Source organism: Hemitrygon akajei, chromosome 19 (genome assembly GCF_048418815.1).
Source record: "Hemitrygon akajei chromosome 19, sHemAka1.3, whole genome shotgun sequence".
Classification (NCBI taxonomy): domain Eukaryota; kingdom Metazoa; phylum Chordata; class Chondrichthyes; order Myliobatiformes; family Dasyatidae; genus Hemitrygon; species Hemitrygon akajei.
The window spans coordinates 29228166-29245971 of NC_133142.1; the positions used below are offsets into that span (position 1 = coordinate 29228166).

The 17806-nt window shown below is 37.2% G+C and overlaps 1 protein-coding gene across 2 annotated transcripts in view; it reads right to left on the reverse strand.

Moving 5' to 3' along the window:
• adamts9 (ADAM metallopeptidase with thrombospondin type 1 motif, 9) overlaps positions 1 to 17806 on the reverse strand; it is a 248365-nt gene that overhangs the window by 115635 nt on the left and 114924 nt on the right. For both annotated transcript variants that reach the window (XM_073072325.1, XM_073072324.1), the window contains exon 28: positions 16332 to 16508. In XM_073072325.1, coding sequence (XP_072928426.1) covers positions 16332 to 16508 — 177 coding nt within the window. The remainder of the gene's footprint in view (positions 1 to 16331; positions 16509 to 17806) is intronic.

Sequence of the window (17806 nt, forward strand, 5' to 3'; positions counted from 1 at the left end):
CAGGCCCTTCAGCCTATCTAGTCCATACTGAAACCACCTAGTCCCATCGATCTGCACCTGGACCATAGCCCTCGATATTCCTATCATCCATGTACCTATCTATACTTCCCTTAAACTTTGAAATTGAAATCCCATCCATTACTTGTACAGGCAGCTGATTCCACACTCTCAGTACCCTCTGAGTGAAGAAGTTTCCCGTTATGTTCCCCATTAACATTTCACCTTTAATATAATGGAAAATGTTGCAAGTACATAACTCATCCAGCACCTGGGAGAGAGAGTAGTGAATTAGAGGTCATTGGCTCTGTCAGTCTCCATTTATGCTGCCTGACCTGCTGGGTTTTCCCTAAACATTCTGTTTTTCTTTCTGATCTATCTGTCACTTGCCTCGTACGCTGTCTGAATTGAGCTTGATACAAGCTTGAGGAATATTACACGATCTTTTCATTTTGCACATTACTGTCTTCCACACTCAAACTTCCTTATTGGAAACAAAGCTCATAATACACCAATAGTTAATAGTTGGAATAAATCAATTGTGCACAAAGGAAGCATTTCATTTGAAAGCAATTACAGTGTAAAAAGTAGGAATCAAAGATATTATTTCAAATCTTATCTAAAGTAATGAGTCAGGACATTTTAAGGAAAATCATTAAAATAATAAAAAATGCTAGGGAAAAGAAGAGCCTTGAAATAATTGGTGTACATTATTTAAAACAAAAGACAATTTTAGAGAATTCTTTAAATCAGGCCATTATTTGAAATTAACAGCACTAGGGATAGCAAAATGAATTTTTAAAAATTTGGTTAGATAGATAGATAGATAGATAGATACTTTATTCATCCCCATGGGGAAATACAACTTTTTTTAGCTCATTTATTGTACTTATCCATTACAGAAAATCATAATTTCCTTAATCATTGAAAATTCTGAAAGCAACTTTGGAAGTACTAAGAGAAAAGTTTAAGATAGAAATGCAGAAGACAATATTTTGATCAGATTTAGATACAGAAAGGAGGAACTGGTTAACAAAGAGGATGCTGTCTTTCTGAATTGTAGATAAAAGACAGCATGGCTTCACTGTAAATATCTTCCTGTTGTCCTGCCAACATTTATCCCTCCACCAATTTTGTTAAAATAGGCCACCATCTCCTTGCTACATATGGGATGTCAATTGAGCAAAAAATGTGCTGCAATAGTAACCACATTTCAAAAAAACACTAATTAACTGTATGAGTTTGCCAATGATGGTGTCTATAAATGCAAGGTCTTCCTTTTATGGTTTCTACTAATATTTACTGGTAGAATGAACACAAAATGATGTTCTTTCACATCCCAAACAGAAATCTTTATCATAAAAGGGGTATGGATTTTCCAGATCACTTTGAACAATATTCTATATCATAAATTCTCCATTCAAAATAATTGCACAGAGTCATGCATGAAATATAACCTAATTTGGTAAACCCCATGGTTCATTTCGATTTACTGTCAGCCTGCTTAATTCCACTTTTTGAATTTTGCAAATTTTTGAAGACAATGTCTCTGCACACAGCTAAATTTATGTTAGTCTTTTTATTCACAATTCTATAAGAATGACTGGAAAAGAACAGAATTAAATATGACACAATCTTGTTCTACTGTTCTTAACACAGGTATACTGCCTTACATGCATTTGTTCAATTTTATCTAACAAAATGTCACAACTTTTAGATTTAATGGAATAGCTATATTTTCAATGACATGGCGTAATTATGTAACAGATTTGAAGGCAGAAGCTGATATGTTTTTGAAATTTTATAGAAACTGATCCAAAACTTAAATGAAATAAAAATCTATAGTTTGTTGGATGCCAAGTCATCACATTAATATTTTTACAATTTATATATCAGTATATATGAATTATGCTGCAGTCTACTAATCATATTACTTAGGTAGTAGCATCTTAACTTCAAAGTTCAAAAATTGTTTAGATTCTGGGCATTCAGAACAGCAAAGTGGGCAAATATAATAAGAATTAAGTATGATAAGAAATACGAGAGATAACAAGATCAATGCAAAATGTTTTAGAATTATACCAGAAAAGAAGAACAGGTTTAATGTACACACATAAAATGCTGGAGGAACTTGGCAGGCCGTGTGGCATCTATGGAAAAGAGTTAACAGTCGACAATTTGGGGCGATATGCCTCTTCAGTCCCAAAGAAGGGTGTTGGCCTGAAAGCAATCTTTTTAAGAATTAGTAACAGCAAATGAGCTCAACCCTGCAGTTGGCCCATCGCCTTGTGAGAGAGCTGGAGAACAACCAGAAGCAAGAGTATAGTCACCCACAGGGACTCCACGGCACCCGCTCACAACAGGCAACTCATGACCGACCTGGAGACACAACTACAGTTCCCACAGCACATCGTCAAGACCACCGTGAGACCAGACATCCTCCTGGTCTCAGAGGCAGCAAAATACACTACCCTGCTGGAGCTGACAGTGTTGTGGGAGGAGCGTCTGGAGGAGGCCCGTGAGAGGAAGTTTGCCAGATACGAGGAGCTGATCAACGACTATCGGAGCCAGGGATGGATGGCAAGGTGCATGCCTGTTGAGTGGGCTGCCAGGGCTTCACTGGAGAGTCTCTTCATGGAGCCCTCATCACATTGGGCATCACTGGTACAAGGAGGCAGAGAGCCATTGGTCACATCACCAAGGCATCAGAGAAAATAATTCAAGGCTGGAATATAAAGGGAAGGAAATTTTGCACTGTTATTCAAAGGACTGGTTAATTCTATATGGGAGGGTTACTCAGTCCTGGTTATCACATCTCTGTGCTATGTAAGAGCTATAGGAAGGAATCTACTGCATTTGTCCTACTGTCTCCTTTTCAAAATATGCTGAGCAGGCAGATCCCAATTCCAACCAACACGATGACTATGCCACATGTTGGCTTGCAGGGAATGCAGCTCCAATTCATTGGAATGTTCTAGAAAACCCTTTTATTTTCCCTGAAACGTAGAATGTTGAGGACTTTATGGAGGCAGAAAAGGAAAAGAAAAGTTCAGATAAGTGGAAAGCTACTTCTTCTGCTCTTGGTGGACATAACCTTGAAACCAATACCAGGACATTCAGTGCGAATCCAGGAAATATTAGGCTTAGGGTGCAGTTCTTAGTTCTCGCACCCACAGAAAAAATATCGCTGATGTCAGTTTTATTAATTACGGTACTTAAAATTTCAAATTGATTAGAAGTTTCCTAGGCGAAGGTATGAGAGCAAAAAGTGATATGCTGCATTTGATGGACATCTGAAGAAGAAATCTGAAATGCTAGAAGCTCTCAGCAAAGCAAGCAGTTTCCAGAGGGAAACAGTGCAGATGTTTCAGAGTAATGACCTTTTATCATACATTCAGCTGAAAGGCCATTGATCTGAGAAGGTAATGCTATTTCTTTCCATGTACATTCTGCTTGACCTGCTGGGTATTTCCAATTTCTTTTTCAGTTGACATTAAAACGGTTGAGCATGTGGAACCAGGTCTTGTACATCATTAGGAAAAGGATCAATAGGCATATCAACTCTACAACAAACTCACACAATCTTCTGCTCTATTCAAAGAGATCATCAATAGTTGGTGGTCAATAACAAGGGAGCATTGGTTTCAGCTTGCTGTTCTTGTTCAGTGCTTCTGAAATATTGACGTATGCTCAGATGTAGCATGGAGATCAAGGATTTTTTGCCGGCATCAAGGCTCTGCCATTTTCACCTGCTTCCGCAGCAAGTCTCTCAGTATACAACATGATGAGAAAGAAGGGGGCACGGCACATAGTGGGTCAAGGGAGCTGGGTGGGGGAGGGGTGAGAAGCATAACCACTAGGGTCAATTAGATATTCTTTTTCTCCATTCATTAAAATATCTCACAGCTACATCTATAACTAGACAGCCATGCAAGGGAATGCTGAAGTGTAGGACTATAGCATGTCCCAGCCTTAGCACACCATGGCAGAAGGGAGCTCAGAGTTCCTCTCCAATCTAAGAGAAAACTGGAAACATTAAACTCTCTCTTGCAAGACAAAATGGCAAACCGAGTACATGGCTTGCACAGAATTCAATGCTTCCCAACGGGTGCCGCAGACTGTATGTATATTGCTTTGAAAGCACATATAATGGCGTCAGAAGAATTTCCACTTTCACACTCTTATAGCTGTTGCATCACAGAAGGAAACCATTTGGCCCATTGGGTTTATGAATCCATTAGTCTAATACTCTTCGTCTCATTTCCCTGCAGTCCTGTAATATATTCTCCCTTGAATAGACAGTGTGTGTAAGCTTTAATTATGGTTGCAAAGCTTATGAAAGCAAAGTACATACCAGAGTATGCATTTTATGATACAAGATTGCAGGGAGACGTGTAATGATAGTGACATGCACTAAGCAGTGCTGGAGACTATTAGTGTAACACATACAAAATGCTGGAGGAACTCAGCAGATCAGGCAGCATCTATGGAAAGGAATAAACAGGTAGCATTTTGGGCTGCGGTTTTTCTTTAGGACCGGAAAGAAAGGGGGAAGAAACCTTCCTTTCCAGTCCTGAAGAAGGGTCTCGGACCAAACTGTTGACTGTTTAGTTTTTTCCATAGATGCTGTTTGACTTCTAGCATCAGCAGAATCTCTTGTGTTTAAGACCATTAGTGCTGTTGATGGGATATGAAATTTGAAGATCACTCACTAATCCTCACCCCACCTGTCATTGAGTAGCACTGCATCAGGCCCCACTGCACTTGGCTCTAGGCATTTGCACTTTATACCCAATAAGTCTCTTCACCTTCCACATACAGAATGCAGCACTACTCCAGCAAGCAGCCAGAGCAACATTATAATACCGATTCCCACTTTCAACTGTGTGGCGTGCTGTCTGCTGACCAAGTCACGTTTACCTTACAGTCTACTCTTTCAAAGACATTTAGTCTTTGCAGGCCTGCATTAAGTAGACCAGGCCAGCTGCAATTGTTGGTGGTTACTCTTCAAATTAAGCCACTCTTACTGACAAAACAGCTACGGTAACTTAAAAGCATGGTTGGTGAGCTACAATCACTTTAATGATCAGGCAGCACACAGGCTGCTTGCTGCTTACATTGGGTTGAAAGGGTGTGGCGTAATCATGCATCATGATCTCTGCATCCGTTTATCAGTGCTATTAAATCCAACCTCAACAAATTCTCCAAAGAGGAGATTACTAACTCTTGTTGGCAGATTAGCTTGCAATGTGAGTAATAAAGGCAGCAGGAAAAATTCCAGAAGGGGGCCAAATTAGAGGGGAGAAATGCTATGTTGCTTCAGGATAAAAGTCTCTTAAATGGACCTTCCCAAGAGAGACAAAATATAAGAATTAAAAAAGACTTTACTTTTCATATGCTTATGTAGCTTAACTGATGTAAATGCCGATCATTGACTGATATAAAATTTACTTTTCAAAACTGGTAAATAGATCCAATCAATATTACATTACATTACTTAAGTATTCAGCGCAAAATGTTATTTTCAGTATACAGCTCCAATTATGTTAACCATATATTATGATATCATCATTGAGACAATTTGTAATACATGACTGTATGATAATTTTATTAATTCTATCATGAAGATGTAAATTGCTTTTGCAGTTCTCAGATATTTGAGTGGATCTTTTAAAATGACAAAAAGGAAGCTGAGCTTTTTGAAGACAGCCTTCTTTAGAGGAGATGTGAGGGTTTCAGCTAAGATCAAAGCAGTTGGCTAGACTAAGAATGCTAATGATGGAGCACAAAAGCAGATAATGTATTGGACTGTAGATAATTCTGCGTGTGTACTTTCAAAGATCATCAGCTGCCAAAATTTGCTTTTCAGTATAAAGCCACGTGAAAGCATATTATTAATTAAGTTGATGAGCTTTCTATAAAAGAACAAACATTTTTAGATACTTATAAAGCTCACTATAGTAATAAGATCAAACATCTTTACAAACTCTACCCCTTTGTTTCCATTCCTACACACACACACACACACACACACACACACACACACACACACACACACACACACACACACACACACACACACACACACACACACACACACACACACACACACACACACACACACACACACACACACACACACACACTTACACTCACTTCTACAGTACGCCCCATGTTCCACTTCCCCACTTACTGAGTTCTGGATATGGAAGGCCAATATTACTGGCACAAAGCATCTCAGCTTCTGAACACTGTCAGGCCCGTGCCCTCAAAATGCTCCAAAAGGTCTGACAGCTAATAAAGCCCCACCCCAGCTACACTGCCTGTAAAAGGAGTGAGGGGATTTTCAAGAACATTTAAAATACACTAAAAATGAAGTATTCAAATTTAAAAACTAGCTTTCCTTAAATAAGCTGCTTACTGAAATACAAACATAATTAAAACACTAAATTAAAAAGAAATATTTTTCAGATAAGTAACTTACCTTCTACTTTCCTTCCTGATCTTAGGCCTCACACTTGCAGTGTACTGGGAAGAGCGACCATCTCCTAAGTCTGAACTTTAGTATTTGATAATACCTGCCTTGAAGTTCCAGTCCTTCTGTTATGTTTACTGCTGAATATACGTGACACCATGGATAACAGGCATGATCTGAGCCATAATTTTGTTTGCTGCTACAAGAGTTCACAAACCAGGCTCATCAGAACGTTAGGACGTACAAATCGAATGACCGTGAGCAGACAATACATACCCTGGGAATCCATCAACTGTATTAATGGAAAACTTGCTTTGCAATATTAATATGCATTTTTGTTTTCTAAGAATTCCACACTAATAACTGATATAATGCAAATCTATAGATTGTTGTTAATGGCAGAGGTCACTGCTCAGTAACATGTACAAAGCAATCTAGCAGTTGCTCTTGCTGCAGATGGGCAGTTTCATTCAACAATATTAAACTACAGAAATTCAGAAAGCAAACTGTTGCTTCTTCAACAGCTTCCGATCAGAATAACTGATCCCTCATAATCCGCAGTAATGGCAAAACCATCACTATTTTCAAAATTGCATTTGTGTATATATCGACATATACCGGAAATAAATCCTATCATAATGAATTTATTAGTGGTGTATTTGATTGTGATAAGAACAGGGCTAGAAACATGGTTTAGGACTAATAACATGATCATTTCTCTACTACAGGTGACAGAGTTATCAAAATGAAGAAATAATGAAGCCTGGTTCATATCAGGAAGATCGCTTGGCAGTGAAAACCTTTCAAGAATTTACTCCAAAGTTGTCAGCAAAGAATAATGAAATACTTCATACATTTAATAATGAGATATGGAATGTTCTGTGCTATGACATTTTCCTTGTCAAACTAATAATTTAAGTGGATTGTATTTTTGTTGCACAAACATGATTAATTTTCCAAAGTACAGCAATTAGTGCAATAATTCATCTCCATTAAATTTTCAACAAGAATCTGATTTTGTTTATTTTCTTAGCATCCTATTTCAATTTATTCTGGTTCAATATCTCCAACTGTAAAAGAGGAAACAAACTCAAGTGCATTAAGATGGCATCACACACTTTCAAGTGGCAGATATGCAAATTAAGAACACTGTGGGGACCTATCAGTTTAAAATTGACATACTGTAGCATTTTCAAATGTTAACTCAGGAGAAAATAATCGCTTGCTTACCTATTACTGATGTCCATTAACTGTTTTCCCTTGATCACTCCTTCGGCCGCCACCATCGTCCCCGTGCCGAAGTCTACAGTGTCCTGCCTAAATGACTACCGTCCCGTTGCTCTCACATCCATCATCATGAAGTGTTTCGAGAGGCTCGTCACGAGGCATATCAAGACCCTGCTGCCCCCCTCACTGGACCCCCTGCAGTTTGTGTACTGTCCCAACTGCTCAACAGATGACGCCATTGCCACCACCCTCCACCTGGCCCTAACCCACCAGGACAAAAACGACACATACGTTCGGATGCTGTTCATAGACTTCAGTTCAGCATCCAACACAATCATCCCTCAGAAACTGATTGGAAAGCTGAGCCTACTGGGCCTGATCACCTCCCTCTGCAACTGGATCCTAGACTTCCTGACTGGGAGACCTCAGTCAGTCCGGATCGGGAGCAGCATCTCCAACACCATCACACTGAGCTCCCCAGGGTTGCGTGCTCAGTCCACTGCTGTTCACTCTGCTGACCCACGACTGTGCTGCAACACACAGCTTGAACCATATCATCAAGTTCGCCGATGACATGACCGTGGTGGGTCTTATCAGCAAGAACGACGAGTCAGCTTACAGAGAGGAGGTGCAGCAGCTAACGGACTGGTGCAGAGCCAACAACCTGTCTCTTAATGTGAACAAAAACAAAAGAGATGGTTGTTGACTTCAGGAGGGCATGGAGCAACCACTCCCCGCTGAGCATCGACGGCTCCTCGGTAGAGATCGTAAAGAGCACTAAATTTCTTGGTGTTCACCTGACGGAGAATCTCACCTGGTCCCTCAACACCAGCTCCATAGCAAAGAAAGCCCAGCAGCATCTCCACTTTTTGCGAAGGATGAGGAAAGTCCATCTCCCACCCCACATCCTCATCACATTCTACAGGGGTTGTATTGAGAGCGTCCTGAGCAGCTGCATCACTGCCTGGTTCGGAAATTGTACCGTTTCGGATTGCAAGACCCTGCAGCGGATAGTGAGGTCAGCTGAGAAGGTCATCGGGGTCTCTCTTCCTGCCATCATGGACATTTATACTATACGCTGCATCCGCAAAGGAAACAGCATTATGAAAGACCCCATGCACCCGTCATACAATCTCTTCTCCCTCCTGCCTTCTGGGAAACGTCTCCAAAGCATTCGGGCTCTTACGACCAGACGATATAACAGTTTCTTCCCCCAAGCTATCAGACTCCTCAATACCCGAAGCCTGGACTGACACCTTGCCCTACTGTCCTGTTTATTATTTATTGTAATGCCGGTACTGTTTTTGTGCACTTTATGCAGTCCAGTGTAGGTCTGTAGTCTAGTATAGCTTTCTCTGTGTTTTTTTTATTACGTAGTTCAGTCTAGTTTTTGTACTGTGCCATGTAAACCATGGTCCTGAAAAACGTTGTCTCATTTTTACTATGCACTGCACCAGCAGTTATGGTCGAAATGACAATAAAAGTTGACTTGACTTGACTTGACTTGGTCTTCCCTTCTGTCTGTCAGTTCTGTTTCTCTCCCTTTAACTCTCAAGCATCTCATTGGTTTAAGTCCAAATTGTGAATCGCAACATCTTTCACCTATCGATGCCAGGAAAATGGCCATTTCACCCAAAATTGATCTAAGCCATTCATCAGACATCTTAGGACACCATCCATCTAAACCCATCCAGGTCTTAAATAACGCTAATGGTGAAACTAATGCCAATACTAGGAATTTCACAAAAGGTGGCTTATCTTGAATAAAACAAACTTCAAGCTGGTTGTGGTCAAGCCAAGATAAAATGCTAAGAAATTTACTTGTTGAAAGGAATTGTCAATGGAGCCAAAAGGAGAATTAATTCAGGAATGCTTCCCCACCCTCAGGACTTGCCCAATAAATAATGTTGATGATACAGGGCTGAAATTTTCATACTTCCACTGGCAACACTGATCGTGGAGGCAAAACGGGCTCACCTTGAATCTGCAAATGTGGCCATGTAATAATTTCATGCAATCTGCCAGCTTCATATGAAGGAACACTCCTTATATCCATTTAGTGCTTTAAAATTGTTCAGTTTGGAAAAAGGACAAGATGTCAACACATTCAAAAATGCCATAAAATGGGATTCTGATGCAACACATGACAAATTATAAAGGAAGTTGAGACAGTTTATGTGCAATGCCTTCTGAAAATTTCACCAGAAGGATGTCACCTCATGAAGAAAAAACAGTAATATTGGTTGACTGACTTTGCATATAGATTTTACATATCAATATCCATAAGGATATTAAAGATTGTCAGTGTTGCTGCATGGAAGACTTTAGAACAGAACTGTTTTAGTTTCAGTAATAATTTGCTGTTGAAGTATCATCAGGATTAACTGTAAATATATCCTTAGACAATATGCTAAGGATAATAGATTAATAATATTAAGCGTGATCTCCCATTCAGTTCCTCAGAATGCTCATTTGTATACATACATGACAACCCATAATCATATTTTGGGCAATGCAGACAGAATTATGTGAAACATGATGATGCTGAAAATAAGCCTGAAAAGTTATTGTCTTCTGCACTCTTTATTAGACCCAACTTGCAGATTGTCATATTTATTGAACATTTCCAGTAAGAGCAAGGAAATCCATGTAACATTTGTGTTTGAATATAGTTACAAATATAGAGGTTTTTATTGGATACCAGTGGACTCAAATCCATTTTTTTCTGCTATGCTTGGCTTGGTGTTTAATTTTCCAGACTTACATGTTTACTACTTAATGTCAATATGAGGAACTTTTAAATCTTGAAAAGGTGACTTTTTTTTACTTACATTATGGAATTGAATCTGGACAACTAGGAAGGCTGCTGATTCTGGGTGGTTTAGCCATGGACAATGTTTCAAGGAGTTTTAAATGAATATAACTATTTATAGTCTAATTACATTTACAATATGTTTATTTGGAATAACATGGCAACCAGGAATTAGTTGAAAAATCACCATTTGCTTTATTTTGGTAAAATATTTGCCAGGATATCAACTCCCTCCTTTTCCTTAAAACTAATATCCTTAATTTTAAGATTCTACCAAGAAAAAGGATTGGAAAAAGGTGCCTCATTTTAAAGTCTCCTCCATAGATTGATGCTGCTACTGGTGTTCCAATTGCTCAGAATTGAAATATTACATCTGGATTATATGCTGGTTAAGAGCTGGATTAAAGCATAAATGAGACTGCTATGATGAAATAGATCACACCACTTATGATGTACTGGAGATTGCTTTCTACATAAGGTCTGCAATTTCTGTTGACTGCTTGAAATCTGTCAGAAAAATCAAAATTTGATGGCAGCAGAATAATTCTCCAACAGACCTTCACAACGAGTTTCAACACAGCATACAGGGATGCCCGCATATCAATTTATCCAGAATCTAAAATAATTGACAGTTAATTTTGTTCTTAAGTCCTTCTGACTATAATGATCTCTTAGTAAACAAGTTCAGCCTTTGCAACATTGAAATGTTTACTAGATTTAACCTTTTCCTACATAAAGAATTTGCATCTTCTCTTCATCCGCAAGCATAACTTTAAGTTAAGAGGATGCTGAGATAAAAAAAATGATTTTTGCAAAGGCTGTGTAGAATGCCTCATGCATGCTTGTGCTGAATTTATTTCTGGGAAGTTTTGAAAGTCCCTGCTGTGATGCTTTATAAGTGTAGATTGGGCTGAGACGATGACTATAAGATAGAGGAGCAGAATCAGGTCATTGTGCCCATTGTGTCTGCTCTGCCATTTCATCATGGCTGATCTATTTTTCCTCTCAGCCCCAATCTTTTGCCTTCTCCTCGTATTCAGACACGCCTTGACTTATGAAGAATCTACCAAAGTACCCAGTGAGTTGGCCTCCACAGATTCACCAATCTCTGGCTAACGAAGTTCCTCCTCATCTTTGTTCTAAAAGGATGCCCCTCTATTTTGAGGCTGTGTCCTCTGGTCTTAGACTCCCCCACCATAAAAAAATCCTATGGTGGGAGAGTCTAAGAATGTAAGGATGCGAAAGAGGAGAAAAGAAAACTATGTTCCATTTTAGGAAACACTGAACGCTACTTTCTTTAAGTTTATGTGTCATATATAGATACATAACATTTTATATTTATTTATAGTTCCTCCCAATAACTAGCAATCCTAAGCAGTGCACATGTCCGTTGTTAAAGTCACTTAATGATTAATATGATCTTGTATTCCAGTAATGGTATTTAGCAGGGAACTTACAAAACTTCTCAGAAATAAATTAATGGTTAACAAGTAGTTTTATATCACAGAAAGCAGATGTCTGGTGGACTTAGAATCAGTTAATTCAGGCTGTTGCCCTGTGATCCTATCTACCTGCTGAGCAAAATCAACTGATATACTCAGTTATATCTGCCCTGTATTTCTTGCACTGAACCAATATTCCAGTTTCTCATTAACTCTAAACCAAATAGAAAAGCATTTATTTAATTTTTTCAGTATATTTTCCAATAAATTATAAACCATTGCTACCACGTTGATATTCATCATTCCAACATGCATCATAGAAAATGCAACCCACAAGGGTTACTAATATTGAGTTTATAAAAGAATACCAAACATAGGGTTGATTTTCATCCTTGTGTGGATAGTGATCTGGTGATAATTCCATACCAACTGTAAAACCTGCTTAAAGTTCATTCCACTGATTTCAATATGGGTTCCAGTAGAGGAATTTGATATACTTTGCTAGATTATCACCAGGTGATTGAAAAGAAAACCCATTTTGCACTTGTTGCTAGTTCCATTGCGATCGAAGCTTTTCAACCTTGGCTAAAATCTAGCAGTGTTATTACAGTATCTGTTGTCATTTAAAAACTCTTGCATTTGGCATTCTGTAAAACTACTAAAAATAACTATCAGTTGACTAAACTCATAATTTATAGCTCACTGTGAATTCAAGTTACCTTTGATTCAAATAAATGATTTTTGTAACATGTAATTTCCCAAATAAAAGAGGCATTGCTAAGGCAACAAAAAATCACACGCAGCAATGTTTGAAAAGAATGGAGCCCATTTGCTCATAGTGGGAAGTTCTATTTAAAATACCATCAAACCATTTAATGCTGACAGCATACTTTCACTGTTCTAATGTATGGAATCAAATTTTGAATGTGGTATTGTACGTGTAGAACAAATGCATATAAAAATAGCCCCATTGCAGAACTCAAAGAGCTATGAAATTCATTCACAAAGTATATGCTATGCAATAAAACAGCCACCACGTTTCTTAGAATCTTATACCAATAACAGCACAGAAGAAGGATATTTGATTTATTGGATTCATACCATCTCCCAGAAGAGCAATCTCATTAATCCCACTGCCCCACAACTCATTCTCTCTCACACAAGTCCATCAACTCTCCTTTGATTCTTTTTGCTAATTAACTTACACTACAAATAACAGTAAATCAATTAACCTACTTTTATTTTGTGATGAAGAAAGAAACTAAAGGAAACCCACATGGTTGAAAAAAGAACATGCAAACTCCTCACAGACAGCATCAAGGTCAGGACTGGATCCAGATTCCCAGAGTCAGGAGGTAGCAGCATTGACAGCTGTGCTACTGTGCCACATGAAGTAGAAATAGAAGCTTTATAATTTTTTTCTGAAGCTTTCATAAAACGCTTACCTTCACATTTGACTGAATTTGAGACAGCAGGATGGGAATCATCCTTTATTTCTCATAGTTTATGTAAATATACTATAAATATTGCTCCTGGCAATTATGATAACGTGCAAGCAATCCTCTAAAATGTGCAAAGTCTCTACTGAATTATGAATATATTCACTGAACCCAACTCACAATAAAGCAGCACAGGATTCCATTAACTGCGTTTTCAGAAGGAATTACTTTCCAATAATTGGGTCAAGCTTTGATCATTAGACATGCATAAAAAACAAATATATTTCTCTGTGGTTACAAATCTTTATTTTTGTGGTGCAAGCTGTTTCTCTTTAATTAGTTTATATTGAAAATTGAATGACAAAGCTAGCTCTATTAATGTAGAAACTGCACGATACAACAAAGTTAACAAAATCCACTATGAATATGAGCACCTTCGCACTGCTTGTTCATTGGCTAAAACTTTTCAAGTCAGAATCGATTTTGTTAAATTAAGTCGTATCTCTAGGAACAAATGTAAATATTTTTCACTTATGATTAAATTTACACTGTAAAAACAGTTCAAAAACAACATTTAATTTTTAGGTTTAATATAAACCTGTCAACTGTACAGAACTCTGTTGTACACATTATTAAAGTAAATATATAGAAGATACATTTCTATGATGTTGGCAAATTAGCACCAGGATTCTCCAAGAGCAAAAACATAATTAAACATTTCATCTGCTTAGAAAATGTGACAATCATAATTTTAATTGCACACTATAAAATATTTACACATTTTAAATGGGAGCAAATACTTCATTAATAAATTAAGCTCTTTAGCAATATGTACAATTTTTATATAAATGCTTAAATTGCCAGGGTATCTAATGTAGACAAAACTGTTGATATTACTTATAACATAAATTTATAAACTGTGAATAGAATTTAAAAAATCTAAATGTATGATTATCTCTTATGTATATATGGCAGTGAATGAAGTGTATTATGAAGGACAGAATCCAAGCCAATAATATCCTGTTTGTAAGTATTTAACAAAATTATTTTAATACAGAATAAGTTCATTCTTTACTGCCTCAAAATTTTTTTTAAAGTATATTTTACATAAAATGATGTGTCTACACTGCTGACAGAGAATCTGGCTCATTGGCCTCAAAATTTTTTTAAAAGTATATTTTACATAAAATGATGTGTCTACACTGCTGACAGAGAATCTGGCTCATTGGCAAATCAGGTTCATTAAATTATTCCCAAGTGTTTTGCTGCAGATTTTTCTTACTTTAATAAGCATTTCCACTCTATTAATGTTCTTAATAAGTGTATCTGATGGTGGCAAGGCAGTTATGAGTTTGGTTAGAATCCAGCAAACTCCATATTAATGAGGACACTGGTTAATGTTTTTGAGCTCATAGGTATGTTTAAAAAAATCACCTTACCCAAGAAAAGTAACATTCCCGATATAGAAAGTAATGTGCATGGGCATGGCTATGGCTGATCCATATTCACCCGTGTTTGGATGAAATGTTCCCTTGCTATTTCTTATGTACATGTGCAAACTGGCATTTTTCTGATTTATTAACAGTTCAAACAGCTAATATATCAATCAATGTTCTTAATTACTCCAAAACTTCAGTTTGTTAATGCTGCATTTTTTGGATCTGAGGTATCCAAAAGAAAACTACAAAGACTGGGAATGTGATCAAGAAAAGATGTGACAATACAGATAAGAACATACATTTGAAACCTTGGATCACAATACAAAACATAATTGCCTAAGCACAGTCACTTACCTGAAATCTCAACATAGTATATGGTAACATACATGCACTTTCATAATGCACCTAATTTGAACTTTGAAAATCTGTGTGTACATCACATCAATCAGTAACATTTTAACTGCTGCAGTAATTTAACTGTATACCAGGCCAGGAATTTAAATATAAGCAAATTGAGGAGCACTGCACATATTATGTTTTCACAAGGAAAACCTAAAAATATGGAGGAGAAGGTTTGCCCAAGAACTGAATCAGTAAATTCCCTTATTAACATGCTGTTTATAAATTTCTGAGGTGAGAAGTTGGTGTTCAAGTAGAGAGTGATTTAATCCATTGACCCTTTCTTGCATGTCTTGCTTTTGATAAGAAGTTACAGGATGATCATAATAAATTACCTGAGAAGTTATGTGACAATTCAAAAATAACTTTTTAAATTTCTGAATTGACATACTACTTCTTATAGACATGAAGATGGGAACAGTAGATCGTACTGATTATGAGTCAGATTTTTGAAACAATGAACAAAGATATCTTTCATTGTGACTATGTACAGTTCATAAAATGACACATGCTGAAAGATAATCTGGTCTTCTTAAGAGATGAGTGGGTCAAAACTGGGTTATCATGCATTTAGGTCATGTGTCAAAATTTAATGCTGCTTTGGCGAGTTGCAAATCCCACCTGACTTCCAGTTCCATCTAAGTTAATGGAAATGAAACTCAGCAAGTGGACATAATGAATGGTCAATTTGTTCCCACAGCCAAAGTTCACCCCTCCTGACAGGTAACAGTTTAGTGAGGTAAAATGGCTTTACATAGCATTACACAAATCCAATACCACTGCTGAATTTAAAAAGGCTAATAAATTGTTGAAAACCTAGAGACCTCAAAAGAGAGCAACCACAAGCTCCCAGCTATTTTTTATATATGAAAAGACATTTTTGCACCAATTGCCTGTGACTTGAGGTACATAACTGTGTACTGTCTATTACTGGCCTTCATTATTATTAACAGCAGCATGAATTCAATTAGGAAATAATAAATGTAAACTCACAAAGGTGTACATTTACAGAACTATACCCTGGCATTAAGCAGAACTTTTATAAACTAATGTATCCATAGAGTGATGAACTAAGTTATATAAATAGAAGGATTATCGTACCGAGCTCCAACGACCTCTATGCCAGGCATCATCTGTAGGACAAGCTCGAGTATTGCATTGCTCACGGTCGGGAGGTTTGTCAAGAATTTCACAGTTCTGATCATTTAGCCTTTGGCCGTTTGGAAGCTGACAAATAACTAGTCTTGTTCTTGCTCCCCCACCACAGACCTGGGTGCACTATAAATTTAATGCCAACAACATATCCATTAAAAAGTGACAATTTTGCAACAAAAGAGAGGAGAGGAAGGTTGAACAACAGTAATTCTGTTCAGAAACCAAAACAAGCATCTTAGAAATAACTGTGAAATCAAATAAATCATTTGTGTGAATGGAAAAAAAAAGATTTTTGGAACTTTAAAGCATCTAGAACATTATCTCACATGTTATTTTCTGGCTGATTAATATCAACGTGCAGAATAATAGATCATTCCAACCAGACCAGGTAAGAGCAGAATTTGAAATAAATGAAAACAATTAGGAAGCTTGTTGAGAACTTCTATCTTTTTTCTAATTTACTTGGTTGCAGATAATTTTTTTTGGATGAACACAGAGTTCACAATATGGGTTGCAGAATCTAGGCTTTATAAACTGCCCTATGCGTAATGAACTTTTCTCTGCTGTTAAGCTTGGGTAATTAATGAACTCATAAAGCAATAATTGTGAAATAGTTTATGTAGCAATTTACGCATTAATACCTTTTCAGTAAGAAAAGGAAATAACAGCTACAGTCAAGTGCTTAATCCTCTGACTATTAAACATTAGGGAATATTGTTTATCTCTCGCTACTAAGAATGATTTATGCAAGTACAGAGGAAAGGAGTGAGAGCCTATTATTCATTGCTGAGGCTGATGTGTAATTTGGATACATTACGTGTGAGCTTCTTCTCAACTCATTTCACACACTCTTCAACCTTAAGTCTTTTTATCATTAGACAAAATAAGATGATCCTACTATTGATCATTCCCAATGAGATCCATATTGATAGTAATTAAAGGAGTGAGTTCAAGGTTTTCATTATGCTTAGCATAAATTCATAGCTCCTGAAACCACATCCATTTAAATTAGTTACAATTTTAAGACTGTGAGCTTTTCTCAATTACCACACCCTGCAAAAATGTGTCTACACATCTTCTTTAGATCATAGCTGAATCTTCCTAAATTAAAAAGAGCAGGTGTCAAATTTAGAATGCCCACCCTCAAAATTCAGCTCAGCAAGCCATTCTTGTTAATCAATGGTAAATGTTAACCACGATAAATATACATTCATTGAGACTCAATGCATAAAATTGAATGCAGAGTATGCTAAGTGTCTATGCAATTATAGCAGAAATTATTCAGTTTAAGACTGTCGCAAGAACAAGCACAGATAAAAGGAGTAGTATGAAGCCAACTGGCCTCTCAAGCATGCTCAGCCATTCTGTAAGATTACACCTGATCCAGTTTTGGCCACACCACCATTTTTCTGCTCTTTCCC